At 42.0% G+C, this 15,827-nt stretch overlaps 1 protein-coding gene across 1 annotated transcript in view; it reads right to left on the reverse strand.

Moving 5' to 3' along the window:
- LOC143280009 (jouberin-like) overlaps positions 1-15,827 on the reverse strand; it is a 60,956-nt gene that overhangs the window by 13,844 nt on the left and 31,285 nt on the right. Inside the window, exons 22-26 of the mRNA XM_076584450.1 lie at positions 13,551-13,684; positions 9,880-10,020; positions 5,120-5,204; positions 2,225-2,342; positions 967-1,101 (exon numbers count right to left, since the gene is read on the reverse strand). Of these exons, the coding sequence (XP_076440565.1) occupies positions 967-1,101; positions 2,225-2,342; positions 5,120-5,204; positions 9,880-10,020; positions 13,551-13,684 (613 nt within the window). The remainder of the gene's footprint in view (positions 1-966; positions 1,102-2,224; positions 2,343-5,119; positions 5,205-9,879; positions 10,021-13,550; positions 13,685-15,827) is intronic.

The following is a 15,827-nucleotide window of genomic DNA, read 5'->3' on the forward strand; positions in this document are numbered from 1 at the left end:
TGCCCATATTTTTTCCCTCTCCTCTAGACCTTGAGTGGTGGTCTGGACGCTAGTCATTCGGATGAGAAGATATACCAAGGTCCCATGTTCAGCACGCACTTAGCGCCCGTAAAGAACCCACGGCAACTAAAGGGTTGTCCCTGGCAAAATTCTGTCGAAAAATCCACTTCGACAGGAAAATCAAACAAAACTGCATGCAGGAAAAAATAGAGAGAGGTGCTCTCTGTGTAGCGATGCGCTCTCCCTGGGGAGAGCAGCCTGAATTTCACAGAGAAATCTGTTGTGACAAAAAAAGAGAAATACAAATACAAATACAATACAGTAAAATCCTAGAAAAAAAACTGTTGTTGAGGTGATACACTGCACTTGTCAAAACACTACAGCAGATTATTCAAGCTGTCAAAGACATTGATATGTCTGAATCTAACCTGCCTGAAAATTTATAATGTAACCAGGGTTTTGGTTTTTGGTTGGTCCTTACAAGTAAAAATTGATATTTGATCAAGATACATACAAGCACACTTTTCTATGCATGACCTTTTTCATTTCATCATTTGAGCAACTGTACTTCATTTTCAAGGAATGTTTGTGTTTCCATAACCCAGCTTACATGTACTGATACAGATAACATTACTTTCAAAGTGCATTTGATCTTCTTTCTGTGTATACACAAGAACAAAAAAAAAACAGGTCTACACATTATGCTGTCATGATTTTCTAGGACATTTTGCAACTGTGAATATTTGGATTTCCACAAAAGCAGAAGAAAATGCTTTCCTGAAACAACAGTACTAGACAAACAGAGGTTACAGCTCCACTTAAGATGTGATGCCTTTCAGCTGTAATGTTTTGCTTTTGTTTCTACCTTTCTTTTGCATCCACTGCATACATATGCGCAAAGTGAAGACAGGAACAATATAATCAGGACTGACATACTTTCTTAACCCCTAGCCCCCAACAGCATACCGTGGATCGTGGTGTAGCAATGTAGCTTCCAGTGTCTGTATTGCTCCACGAGGCCGTGACCCCTTGCCGACCAATGGTGTCCATTCTGCGGGTCGTATCCATGGTCACCATGCCTGGCATCTGGCTCATTTGTAGCTGAAATCAAAACATGCGTCTCCCCAATCCTCCAGCCTGACTCTATTCCAATCAATAATAATGATAATGTACATTCGTACAGTGCCTTTTCTCTCCAAGAGCTCAAGGTGCTTCACATGAAAGAAAAAGTTACAAGTTATATTAATCATTCATGACCACTCTTTCTCAAAACCCCTCTCTCCCCTGCACACCCCCCTCCCCCACTCTCCCTCTCTCATTCATCATACATCCAAAGTGAGCTGACAAGGATGGTGTTGGAGAAGAAGGAAGCTGAGATGCATATTGATAGGTTTTAAGAAAGATGAGTTTTTAGTGAAGAGTGAAAGGCAGAGATAGAATCAGATGCACAGATATGATGAGGAAGGCTGTTCCAGATATGAGGAGCAGCACAGAGGAAAGAACATTCACCATAGGTACTTGTATTGACACAAGGAAGTTTCAGAAGGTAACAGTCAGAGGAAGAACGGAGATTTCTTGAAGGAGCGTAAGCGCTGATACAGTCAGAAAGACAGGTAGGCCCTGTGGAGTGGAACGCAGAATAGCAGACACACAACTTTGCATTTAATTCTCGCTTAAATGGGAGCAACTGCAAATAAAAATTGAAACTTCGCTATAAAAAAAAAAAAAAAAATTTCAAAGCCTTCAGTTTGACTCAGTTCCAAACAACAGCAAATAAAAATTTAAACTGGCTCTTAAAAAACAAAACCAAACCAAACCTTCAAAGCCTTTATCATGATCTAGTTCCAAACAATGGCCAAAATGCTGCCCCCCCCCCCCGCGCACCCCCCTACATCCGGTGTCAGCATCCAGTTTCTTCTTCTGTTTGTTCTTCTAAATCCCCCACCCCCTCTCCACACATCCCAAAACGCCCCCCCACCCTCCCCCCAGGCCCCCCCCTCACTCCCCCCTACATAGAGTGGCTGCGTCCAGTTTCTTCTGTTTAGTCTTGTAATCCTGCCCTGCCAAACCCACCCCCTACCACTATGTACGGTGGCTGTGTCTGTTTAGTCTTCTAATCCTCCTTCCCAAACCCATCAAACCCCCACCACTATGTACGGTGGCTGTGTCTGTTTAGTCTTCTAATCCTCCTTCCCAAACCCATCAAACCCCCACCACTACGTACGGTGGCGGCGTCCAGTTTCTTCATGATGCGGCTGTAGCGCTGCTTCTCCTGGGCCTGGAACTCCTCCTTGGACAGGACCTTGGAGCGCGCCAGCTGCAGCTCCTCCTCCTTCATGGGACTGCTCCGCACAGACACACAGACAGCGTGAGAAACGTCAGAGTGGTGCTGGCCTATGTATGATTGTATTGTATTGTATTGTATTGCATTATATTGTGTTGTGTGTGTTGTCTTGTATTGTGTTGTGTTGTATTTTATTGTATTGTATTGTCTGGTGCTGTGCTGTGTTGTTTTGTGCTGTGTTGTATTACTCTTTTTTTGTCACAACAGATTTCTCTATGTGAAATTCAGGCTGCTCTTCCCAGAGAAAACGTGTCACTTCACTTAGAGCACCACCCTTTTTTTTTTGGTACTTTCTCCTGCCTGCAGTTGTTTTGGGGTTTTTTATTTGTTTTTCCTATCGAAGTGGATTTTTCTACATAATTTTGCCAGGGACAACCCTTTTGTTGCCATGGGTTCCTTTACATGTGCTAAGTGCATGCTGTACACAGGACCTCCGTTTATCGTCTCATCTGAATGACTAGCATCCAGACCACCACTAAAACTCCACTTCGAAGGGTAAACAAATAAAAATTGCAAAAAAAAACCCGCCAACAAGGAAGAGCAGCCCAAAGTTCACACATGTTATGACAAAAGCGTAATACAACGCAACACAAGACAATACAATACAAACATCTCTCCTCCTTTTACACACGCACATACAGACACAGGCACAGTTACACACATAAGCAAGCACACACATATGTGTACATGTGCTGCCGAGTGTACTGCTCACTACAAACTGACCATAGCAACTGATGTACGGTGCACAAAGCATTGATCGACCAGCACACTGCTGACCAACATTTGGAGATAGAAGGCGCTGACATGCCTTTCAAAATAACCACCTGTCCATGCAGACACATTGGGGACAACTTCATCAGAGTGCATAATCTCTGTCTCTGCCTGTCTGTCTCTCTTTTTGTATCGAAACATATCTATACAGAATATAATAGAATAGAATAGAATATGTCTTTATTACCAAGTGTACCAAGGTCACAAGGAATATTGGGGGGGGTGGGGGGGGATAGTATGTAACAAGGTGCGAACATAAATCGAAAATCATACACAAACACAGATGCAGTATATATATATAGAGATATATATACAGAGAGAGACAGAGACAGGCAGACAGACCGACAAACAGACAGACAGACAGAGTAACACATCCATACAGACCATCATTCCACTGGAATACATATGTATATATATATATATATATATATATATATGTAAAGTAGTACATAACCCACGGCTCCAGTGGAGCAAATCTATGGGGGAACATCTAAACATGTCATGATTTCAACAGTAAATGTAACCAAGGAGCACATCCTCGCTAGTTACAACTCCAAAAGGGAGAGCCAATCAAACTCCGTCAAAAAGTGATGTGTGGGGAGAGAGGGAAAAAACAACATTTGATGATCCATAGACAGACATACTGACATCCATGGGGAGTGAGGAGAAAAAAACATTTGATGATCTGTAGACAGACATACATAGGGAGTGAGGGAAAAAACACTTGATGATCTGTAGACAGACATACTGACTGCCATGGGGAGTGACGAGAAAAAACATTTGATGATCTGTAGACAGACATACTGACAGCCATGGGGAGTGACGAGAAAAAACCATTTGATGATCTGTAGACAGGCATACTGACTGCCATGGGGAGTGAGGAGAAAAAACATTTGATGATCTGTAGACAGACATACTGACTGTCATGGGGAGTGAGGGAAAAAAACATCAAATGATCTGTAGACAGACATACTGACTGCCATGGGGAGTGAGGGAAAAAACATTTGATGATCTGTAGACAGACATACTGACTGCCATGGGGAGTGAGGGAAAAAACATTTGATGATCTGTAGACAGACATACTGACTGTCATGGGGAGTGAGGGAAAAAAACATCAAATGATCTGTAGACAGACATACTGACTGCCATGGGGAGTGAGGGAAAAAACATTTGATGATCTGTAGACAGACATACTGACTGCCATGGGGAGTGAGGGAAAAAACATTTGATGATCTGTAGACAGACATACTGACTGCCATGGGGAGTGAGGGAAAAAACATTTGATGATCTGTAGACAGACATACTGACTGCCATGGGGAGTGAGGGAAAAAACATTTGATGATCTGTAGACAGACATACTGACTGCCATGGGGAGTGAGGGAAAAAACATTTGATGATCTGTAGACAGACATACTGACTGCCATGGGGAGTAAGGGAAAAAACATTTGATGATCTGTAGACAGACATACTGACTGTCATGGGGAGTAAGGGAAAAAACATTTGATGATCTGTAGACAGACATACTGACTGTCATGGGGAGTGAGGGAAAAAACATTTGATGATCTGTAGACAGACATACTGACTGCCATGGGGAGTAAGGGAAAAAACATTTGATGATCTGTAGACAGACATACTGACTGTCATGGGGAGTAAGGGAAAAAACATTTGATGATCTGTAGACAGACATACTGACTGTCATGGGGAGTGAGGGAAAAAACATTTGATGATCTGTAGACAGACATACTGACTGTCATGGGGAGTAAGGGAAAAAACATTTGATGATCTGTAGACAGACATACTGACTGTCATGGGGAGTAAGGGAAAAAACATTTGATGATCTGTAGACAGACATACTGCCATGGGGAGTGAGGAGGAAAAAACATTTGATGATCTGTAGACAGACATACTGACTGTCATGGGGAGTGAGGAGAAAAAGACATCAAATGATCTGTAGACAGACATACTGACAAGTCAGTCCCACATCCCTGCAACATTTTCCCTTACCTAGTGCTCGTTCCAGCCAGCGCCTCGATGTCTGTCTCCTCATCAGGAGCGCGGGGCGATGCCAGACCAGCGTCCACCTGTGCCGCTGTTGCAACAAAGTCCATTTTCATCGTAAGATTTGAAGAAATTCACTGTAGTCACATGGCCAAATACCCACTGTTTTACAATGCGGTCCACTTCCGCCACAAGATTAACGCCCACTCTTACGATGCAATCCACTGTCATCACAAGATTTAACGCCCACTGTTACAATGCAATCCACTTTCGTCACAAGATTTAACGCCCACTGTTACAATGCAATCCACTTTCGTCACAAGATTTAACGCCCACTCTTACAATGCAATCCACTTTCGTCACAAGATTTAACGCCCACTGTTACAATGCAATCCACTGTCGTCACAAGATTTAACGCCCACTGTTACAATGCAATCCACTGTCGTCACAAGATTTAACGCCCACTGTTACAGTGCAATCCACTGTCGTCACAAGATTTAACGCCCACTGTTACGATGCCATCCACTTTCGTCACAAGATTTAACGCCCACTCTTACGATGCCATCCACTTCCGTCACAAGACTTCAAGTCCTCTGTTAAAATACCAACTTTTTTTTTTTTCTTTTCTGAACTGAATACAAGATGAAGAATGATTATGCACAAGTACATGTACAAAAAATGCAAGATTCTTACTCATTTTTTAAGAGTATACATATACTTACTCAGACAAAAATATCTGCTTATGTATACATGTTCACACTTAATGTCTGCATGCCTGCACAAATACATACTGATAAAGATACGCACATACATACATACACAAGTACACTCATACATACGCGGTGAGAAAACACAGACTGACACACATAGATTTCATATTAAGGTGCTCCCAATAACTTGAGAACTTTCTGTAAAATGACATTCTGGGGACTTCTCAATTCAAAAACATATAATAATTAATATGAGTGTTCACAGAACTGGATAGTAACCATGAAACCCCCCTATCCTCCCCCCCCAAAAAAAAACCACCGATATAGTTTCAGACTCAGCTCAAAACAAAATAATAAATCAATCCGTTAACTCATTCCATACTGCCTGGAGGCTTCCTTCATTATACTCTCTGTACTGGCCGTTTGTTTATGTTACAAGAAAAATTTCTAAAAAAAAGAATGCAATTACATACAACTGTGAAATTTTGTAATAATATAAAGAATAGAATGGACTAACATTCGGCAAAGTTTCAAAGCACTCACTTACCGGTAATTATTGACTTATTTATCATATTTTGAAAAAAAATCTGTTTTTCACAACTGACAGAAAGGGGGTGAGTTTTTCTCGTACAACAGAAATTTTACAAATGTGGTCTTTTGTAACCATAGACACTTCCTAATTGTGGCAATTGAATGGGCAAATGCGTATGCACAGTGAATATCCACTACAGAATCAATCTGCATTTGACTTTGAGTCACAGTACTTGCTGAAGTTGATGGAGACACTATCTTGTCGAGTGAGCGAGCGAGAAGGGTGACTGTACGTTCACATGTATTGTACTCAAACATAGGCATTTTCAGCCAGAATAAAAGTACAGGTGCACTTTTGGGTGACTGTAGAACAGAGCTATGCCGTTTAGTTTCGCACAAAACCGTTAACCTCTGCACTATGAATTTTTAAACTCACGGTACGCTATAGCATACCACAGTAACAAAGCATTGTGCACACAAGGTACGCTGTAGCATACCTTAGTATAGTTTCAGTTTCAGTTGCTCAAGGAGGCGTCACTGCGCTCGGACAAACCATATACGCTACACCACATCTGCCAAGCAGATGCCTGACCAGCAGCGTAACCCAACGCGCTTAGTCAGGCCTTGAGGGTAGAAAGAGTTAATTAACTGCATCTATGAGGGACAGGAAAACTTGCTGCAAACTCTGGCATCCAATATGATTCCATTCATTGTTAGCCTGAAGTTCCCAAAGACGTGTCACAGTACACAGCCAAGCATGTTTTAGCACACACCACAGCCAACAAACTGCATGTTCACTGACCCCTTTCCCTCTTTGGTAAGCAACACCCCCAGATCCCTGACACTAGTTATAAAGACAGCCCATTCAAACCCCTCCACCTCAAAGCACACAGTGAAAATGTGGACACAAAGCAAAAAACAAAAAAACAACAACCGTCTTTGTGTCCAATCAACACATGAGCATGAACATTACAAAATATAAAGTTTATTTTGACTTCCTCCACATCAAAGCTTATGACTGAAGAATGGATAGAAACCAAACACTATGTGCAATACACACATACAGCAATCGACTTACAAAGTAACATTATAAAAACACATATGCTCACTGAACTGCGGTTTCAATAATCATAATTAAAAAGTTGAAATGATAATAATAATAACCATAATAACAATAACAACAGTAAAAATAACAATGCCAACTGATGCTCACACCTCCCACACAGCTTGGGGGCACTCACAATAAAAGTTATACATAAACACACACACACAAACAAGGCGTTAAGGATGACATACCATACATGAAGAAATGTGAGCACTCACAGACATGCAAACACACATGCACACACACACACACACACACACACACAGACATGCAAACACACACACACACACACACAAACACACACACGCACACACACACACACACACACAACCAGCAGAAAATAAAAGTAGCACATTAGTCGATGTGATGGTATGCAGAATGGAACAGATGTGTTTTTGAGGGAACGTGACCTGAGGAACCATCACTACCACCGACTGAGAAGGGCAGTTTGTTCCATACTGACTATAAAAAAACAAAAACAAAGTTAGACAAAGACATCTGAGCGTACCCCCACCACTGCTCCCACTCCCCCTCACCCCCCAAACTGTGAAGCCATGTGCACACTGTTCACCACAACACCGACACGTACGTCACACCAACTCATCTACCTTCATCTCCTTGCTGTCTAACGCCGCTGGCTGGAAAACGATCGTCACTCACATTACACCTTACCTGTCAGAAGTTTCAGTTGGTTGCGGAAACAACTGAGAACATAACCCAGCATAACATCTTCTTTGTTCGTGGGCAGCAACTCCCACTTTCGCTTGTTTGTACACAAGTGGGCTTTTACGTGTGTGACGGGTTTTTGCCCTGCTGCCATGTGGGCAGCCATACTCTGTTTTTGGGGGTGGTAAATAAACAAAATGGTCATACATGTGAAAAATGTTACATGTCTTGTCTGTGTGCATCTGTGCGTGCCTGAAATCTGATTGAACGACACCGGAAACGAATGATGAGCGCCCAGTGGCAGCCGTCAGTCGGCTCTAGCATGGTAGGCAGCTTGTTGTGTAAATGACCCCGTGTGTGAAAAGCGCTTAGAGCTTGGTCTCCCACCGAGGATAGGTGCTATATAAGTATCCGTATCAAATCAAATCAAATCTAACATATCACACTAGTCTCTTGCAGTGTTGAAAGTAACGAAAAGTTGATCACTGACAAACAACACTGGGAGAGGCAGTGAACCAGACTGCACTGGACATGCATCCAAAATGGCTCCCCCATCCCCATTCCCTCCGTCTTCCTGGTCTGCCATTTCTCTAGCTTTCTAATGACATGTGTTTTGTAAACTTTAATCTTTCAGCGCCATGAATCAGGAGCTATGCATGTGTGTGAATGACTGGTGTACAAGCACTCTGATTTGTCTCGGTCTCTCTTTGATTATCACTATTACTATCATTATCATTATTATTATTGTTACTATCAGCATTACTACATCCGCACATGAAGAAAGCGAAAGTCAAAGAGTTCCACTAACGGTACAATTTCAGACTTTTGTGCTTGTGTTGCCTTAATTCTCAGCATCATACCATCCATCCTGAAAACCCTCCCTTTCACAGGTTGCTGGACACCACTTATCCTACTGTGTGTGAAAGAGGCAAATGGGTAATGTTTCAATGGTGGAACCTGGTCTGATTCAACATAGGCTGGACACAACTTACCCTATTGTGTGTAAAAGATGCATGTGTGTAATGTGTCCATGCCCCCCAGGGGGGAACATGAAATAAACTTCTTGCTTTACCTTGCCTTGACAACAATCATTTCATTGTGGAACCAGCGTGGAGCACAGACTGCCACATGTCCCCTCAGCAAAAGTCACCATCAATGTGCCAACAACTGTAAATCTAATGTGTGATAATGAACCCTTCCCCATCTTGTAAGTATTTTCTCTAACCACAACCAGACCTTGAGTGGTGATGTGGACTCTAGTCATTCTATGAGACGATAAACCAAGGTCCTGTGTGCACCATGCGCTTAACACAAGACCCCATGACAAAAAAAAAAGGGTTAACCTGGCAGAATTCTGTAGAAAGATCCACTTAGCAAAATAAAACGAACACACAAGCAGCAGAAAAAAACATATATATAGAAATGAATGAATAAATAAGTAAATAAATTGTAAAAAATATAAATACATATAAATATATTTATTTACACACACACACACACACACACATATATATATATATATAGAGAGAGAGAGAGAGAGAGAGAGAGAGAGAGAGATGTATAGACACACACACACACACACACATACACACACATATATATATATATATACACATATATATATATATATACATGGGTGGCACTGCACCTGTGTGGACCCACTCTCCCTAGAAAGAGCAACCCGTTTTTCATATCGGGGAACCCTCTGTTGTGACACAAAGAAAGTAACACAACACAGCACAGCCATGACTCACTGAAGGGATCGTATTTGTAGACGAAGATGGGCTGGTTCTCGCCCAGGGAGCAAACAGCCAGGATGTGATCACGAGGGTGATAGGCCACATCCGTCACAGGTCTCACGTAGTTCAACTCTGTGTACCTGGCAACCTGGTCCCCTGAAACACAATGTGGCTTCCTTCATGAACCCATGAGTGGTTCTTTTTTTTTCTTTTTTTTTTAATGAACACCTTTTTTGACTCACTTGTGTAAACAAAGTGAGTGTATGTTTTAACCCGGTGTTTGGTTGTGTGTGTGTGTGTGTGTGTGTGTCCGTGGTAAACTTTAACATTGACATTTTCTCTGCAAATACTTTGTCAGTTGACACCAAATTAGGCATAAAAATAGGAAAAATTCAGTTCTTTCCAGTCAACTTGTTTAAAACAATATTGCACCTCTGGTATGGGCACAAAAAAATAAATAATGAAGCCTAATTACCTAATTATATGCAAACTGCATTTACTGTTATATTTATATTTTTTGTATTCTCTAAACTTGGCACTTTGATCTGATATTCTGACCCAACAACAAGAGCAGTCATTGTTATCATTTTTTGTTCAAACAGGAACTTCTTTTGCTAAGCATGGAAGTTTTATTTATTTTGCAAACGTTTTGGTGCAGATAGTAAAAAAAGGGAAATTACTCTGTAATTAATGCTAGGGGACTTAATTTGCTTTAAAATGATCTTTCTCATCTTAAACATTACATTTTGAAATTATACTCAATTCATGAAAAGCTTGTGTGTTTTACTCTCAGTCACAAGTGAGTCTTGAAGGCCTTGCCTCTCTTGTTTTTTCTTTTAAGATTTCGATTTGGAATTTCTGATATTGCGGTACATAGTTTCAGATACAAAGAATACAACGTGAGTATGATGAAATGCCCCTTATGCAGAAATGCAACTGAGACTGAGGTTCATTTTGTACTCTGTTGTCCTGCCCTTGATGATCTTAGATTTCAGTTTATACCAGCCAAGTACTATAAAAACCCTAGTGACTTTAAACTTTCATTACTTCTGGCTGCTAGAAATGAACTTGTAATAAACAACCTTGCTGTATTCTTATACCGAGCATTCAAAAGAAGAGAAATTGTCAGCTCATGACCTATGACGTAGTATTACTGTTATACTGTGTAATATTGATAATAACTGCTTATGTTGTATCCAATTCGGCACTTATGTTTTCACGTTTATATCCAGGTTTATATTTCCTATTTTCTTCCTTGCTAAATATATGTATGTATTTATATATATATTGGCCTTAATGAATAAATTCCAATTCCAAAAACTTTTTTTTTTATTATAACATTTTACATTTCTCAGTACATACATTCACACATACAAAGAAAAACAAAGGAGAATTTAAAACAAATAAGCGAAAGATACACACAAGCATTTTCATCATCAATATCATCAGCATAAATATACAGATAAGCATGTTTTCACTTACCATTCCCCTGATTCCATGTTCCACTTTTCTCTCATGCTCCCCTATCCATTGTCCACATCTAACCCGCACCCCCCCCCCCCACCCCCCCCCCCCCACACACACACTCATCCCACACCCGACGTTGGATGGATCTCTCACCCATGAGTGGTTCTTGGTAACAAGGGGGGAACATAATCTGGACGACTGTTTCACAATCCTAACTAAAAACCAGACTTCTGCAATGTTTATTATCTGCCTTGCTCTTAACCACATTTGGAACAGTCATCACACTTTTTTTTATTTATTTTTTTTTAACTGTTTTACAGATCAGAAAAATGTCCTAAACTCACCTACACATAAACTGACTTTAGGCTGATTTCACTTTCTTCCACTCATTTTATTCCGCTTTTTCGACTTATAAAATACTACTGTCTGTGCTTCTCCTCATAAGATCATATCTTCTTCTTATCATTATTAGATCACACAGCCTGTGTTAGCGTAAGAGAAGTACAAATCTGCATTCTGCTAAAAAAAATAAAACAAACTGTACATATTTTTCATAAAGTTTTTTTTCCCTTCTAAATCATATAAATATGAACAGTTACACAACCTGATCATCCCAAAAAATGTATCTTTCATACATGATCACCAGTACTGTACACAAACAGTATGTACAACACTGTGCTTCCTGTTTCCATCACACCCAAACTATACCTTGGCAGTCTGTTCCTGACCGTGCTCCCTGTGTCTCTCACACCCAAACTATACCTGATGGTTGAACCTTGGCAAGTTTGGCCCCTGCCTTACCTGTGTGGGTGTTCCAGGTATACACAAAGTGTCCCTACCTGTGTCGGTGTGTTCCAGGTATACACAAAGTGTCCCTACTTGTGTCGGTGTGTTCCAGGCATACACAAAGTGTCTCTACCTGTGTGGGTGTTCCAGGTATACACAAAGTGTCCCTATCTGTGTGGGTGTTCCAGGCATACAAAAAGTGTCCCTACCTGTGTCGGTGTTCCAGGCATACAAAAAGTGTCCCTACCTGTGTCGGTGTTCCAGGCATACAAAAAGTGTCCCTATCTGTATCGGTGTTCCAGACATACACAAAGTGTCCCTACCTGTGTCGGTGTTCCAGACATACACAGTGTCCCTACCTGTGTCAGTGCTCCAGACATATACAAAGTGTCCTTTCCTGTATCAGTGTTACAGGCATTAACACAGTATCCCTACCTGTGTCAGTGTTCCAAACATACACAAAGTGTCCTTTCCTGTATCAGTGTTCCAGGCATTAACACAGTATTCCTACCTGTGTCAGTGTTCCAGACATACACAAAGTGTCCTTTCCTGTATCAGTGTTCCAGGCATTAACACAGTATTCCTACCTGTGTCCATGTTCCAGGCATACACTAAGCATCCCTACCAGTGTTGGTGTTCCAGGCATACATTAAGCATCCCTACCTGTGTCGGTGTTCCAGACATATATTAAGCATCCCTACCAGTGTCGGTGTTCCAGGCATACACAAAGCATCCCTTCCTGTGTCGGTGTTCCAGGCATACACAAATTATCCCTAGCTGTGTCGGTGTTCCAGGCATACACAAAGTATCCCTACCAGTGTCGGTGTTCCAGCAATACATTAAGCATCCCAACCTGTGTCGGTGTGTTCCAGGCATACACAAAGTATCCCTACCAGTGTCGGTGTTCCAGGCACACACAAAGCATCCCTACCTGTGTCGGTGTTCCAGGCATACACAAATTATCCCTAGCTGTGTCGGTGTTCCAGGCATACATTAAGCATCCCAACCTGTGTCTGTGTGTTCCAGGCATACACAAAGTATCCCTACCTGTGTCGGTGTGTTCCAGGCATACACACAGCATCCCTACCTGTGTCGGTGTTCCAGGCATACACAAAGCATCCCTACCAGTGTCAGTGTGTTCCAGGCATACACAAAGCATCCCTACCTGTGTCGGTGTTCCAGGCATACACAAAGCATCCCTACCTGTGTCGGTGTTCCAGGCATACACAAAGTATCCCTACCTGTGTCGGTGTTCCAGGCATACACTAAGCATCCCTACCAGTGTCGGTGTTCCAGGTGTACACTAAGTATCCCTACCTGTGTCGGTGTTCCAGGCATACATTAAGCATCACTACCAGTGTCGGTGTTCCAGGTGTACACTAAGTATCCCTACCTGTGTCGGTGTGTTCCAGGCATACACAAAGTATTCCTACCTGTGTCGGTGTTCCAGGCATACACAAAGTTGTCCTCGCTGCCGGCGAAGATAAAGGTGCCACAGGGGGTCATGCAGCTGCCCAGCTTCTCCCTGAAGTTGACCCCTCCTATGTACTGCTGCATCACCCTTTGTCTGCACACAGTTTCAGTTTCGGTTTGCATTACTCTTTTTGTCACAACAGATTTCTCTGTGTGAAATTTGGGCTGCTCTCCCCAGGGACAGCGCGTCGCTACACTGACAGTGCTACCTGTTTTTTTTTTTGTATCTTTTTCCTGCCTGCAAATTTTTTTTCCCTACCCAAGTGGATTTTTCAACATAATTTTGCCAGGGACAACCCTTTTGTTGCCTTGGGTTCTTTAACGTGTGCTAAATGCATGCTGCACATGGGAACTCGGTTTATCGTCTCATCCAAATGACTAGCGTCCAGACCACCACTCAAGGTCTAGTGGAGGGGGAGAAAATACTGGCGACTGCTGGTGTGATTCGAACCAATGCGCTCAGATTATGCGTTACCTCTAGGCCATCACTCCACTTCAATTTCTTCAGGGGGCGTCACTGCATTCGGACAAATCCATATACGCTACACCACATCTGCTCGGCAGATACGTGACAGCAGCGTAACCCAACGCACTTGTCAGGCCATGAGTACATGCTTGTATATTTGTGTACCTATCAGAGTGGATTTCTTTTTACAGAATTTTGCCAGAGGACAACACTCTCGTTGCCATGGGTTCTTTTTTCAGTGCGCCAAGTGTGTGCTGCGCGCGGGACCTCGGTTTATCGTCTCATCTGAAAGACTAGACGCTCAGTTTGATTCTCCAGTCACACTTGGGTGAAAGGGTCAGAGGGGGATTTGAACCCATAGCCTCACGGACTCTCTGTATTGGCAGCTGAGCGTCTTAACCATTCTGCCACCTTCCTTCTTTTTTTTCTTTTTTTGTCCCCCCCCCCCCCCCCCGCCCCCCCCCCCCCCCTTGCATAGAAGGTTATATTTTCTATTCAACATCGTCTCCATTACAATTTCACATGAAATTCCACACCAATAAAGCAGAATTGCAATACACCTATATATACATACATGTATGATATGGTGACAGTTTTACAAGGGTGTTTTTTTAAAGTTAACAAACAAATAACTGACGAACAAGCAAGAAAAAAAAAAAAAAAAGAAAAGAAGAGAAAAAAAAACAAACTAACAACAAACACACACATACACACAACAAAACAAAACCAAAAAAAACCCCCCAAAAAGAAAAGAATAACAGGCACAGATCCCAGAACATGACGTTTCCAATCCCAGCTCACAGTTTCAGTTTCAGTTTCAGTAGCTCAAGGAGGCATCACTGCGTTCGGACAAATCCATATATGCTACACCACATCTGCCAAGCAGATGCCTGACCAGCAGCATAACCCAACGCGCTTAGTCAGGCCTTGAGAAAAAAAAAAGAAAGAAAAAAAAGGGTGAATAAATCACAGCACACGTTAACAGTCAAATCTCCTGGATCACAGGGAACATCCGAGTCGCAACAAAACAATCAACCATTCAAGATTGATCAATATAATGTTTCCACACCTGTGGAATCACCTGTGGCTCTATGTGGAGTGATGGCCTAGAGGTAACGCGTCCGCCTAGGAAGCGAGAGAATCTGAGCGCGCTGGTTCGAATCACAGCTCAGCCGCCGTTATTTTCTCCCTCTCCACTAGACCTTGAGTGGTGGTCTGGACACTAGTCATTTGGATGAGATGATAAACCGAGGTCCCGTGTGCAGCATGCACTTAGCGCACGTAAAAGAACCCATGGCAACAAAAGGGTTGTTCCTGGCAAAATTCTGTAGAAAAATCCACTTCGACAGGAAAAACAAATAAAACTGCACACAGGAAAAAATAAAAAAAATGGGTGGCGCTGTAGTATAGCGACGCGCTCTCCCTGGGGAGAGCAGCCCAAATTTCACACAGAGAAATCTGTTGTGATAAAAAGAAATACAAATACAATATAAGATCAGAATCCACCTTCCTTCTTGTCTGCACACAGCCCAGCACCAGCCACATCATGGCCAACACTTTTCAGGTGGGGTGGGGGCAACTTACCTGCACATGCAGGTCTAGAAATTCCCAAGTAATTCTTAGTTGTCTTATCATTACTGTCTTCTTTTTTTTCTCGTTTCTACATTTCATTTTATTTCTTTTTATCTATTTGCTTTCTTGTGAGGGTTTTTTTTGTGTTTTTTTTTATATTTCATTTTTAGATTTATTTACTTATTCATTCTGATTTATT

This window comes from Babylonia areolata, chromosome 3, assembly GCF_041734735.1.
Source record: "Babylonia areolata isolate BAREFJ2019XMU chromosome 3, ASM4173473v1, whole genome shotgun sequence".
Taxonomy (NCBI): Eukaryota; Metazoa; Mollusca; class Gastropoda; order Neogastropoda; family Buccinidae; genus Babylonia; species Babylonia areolata.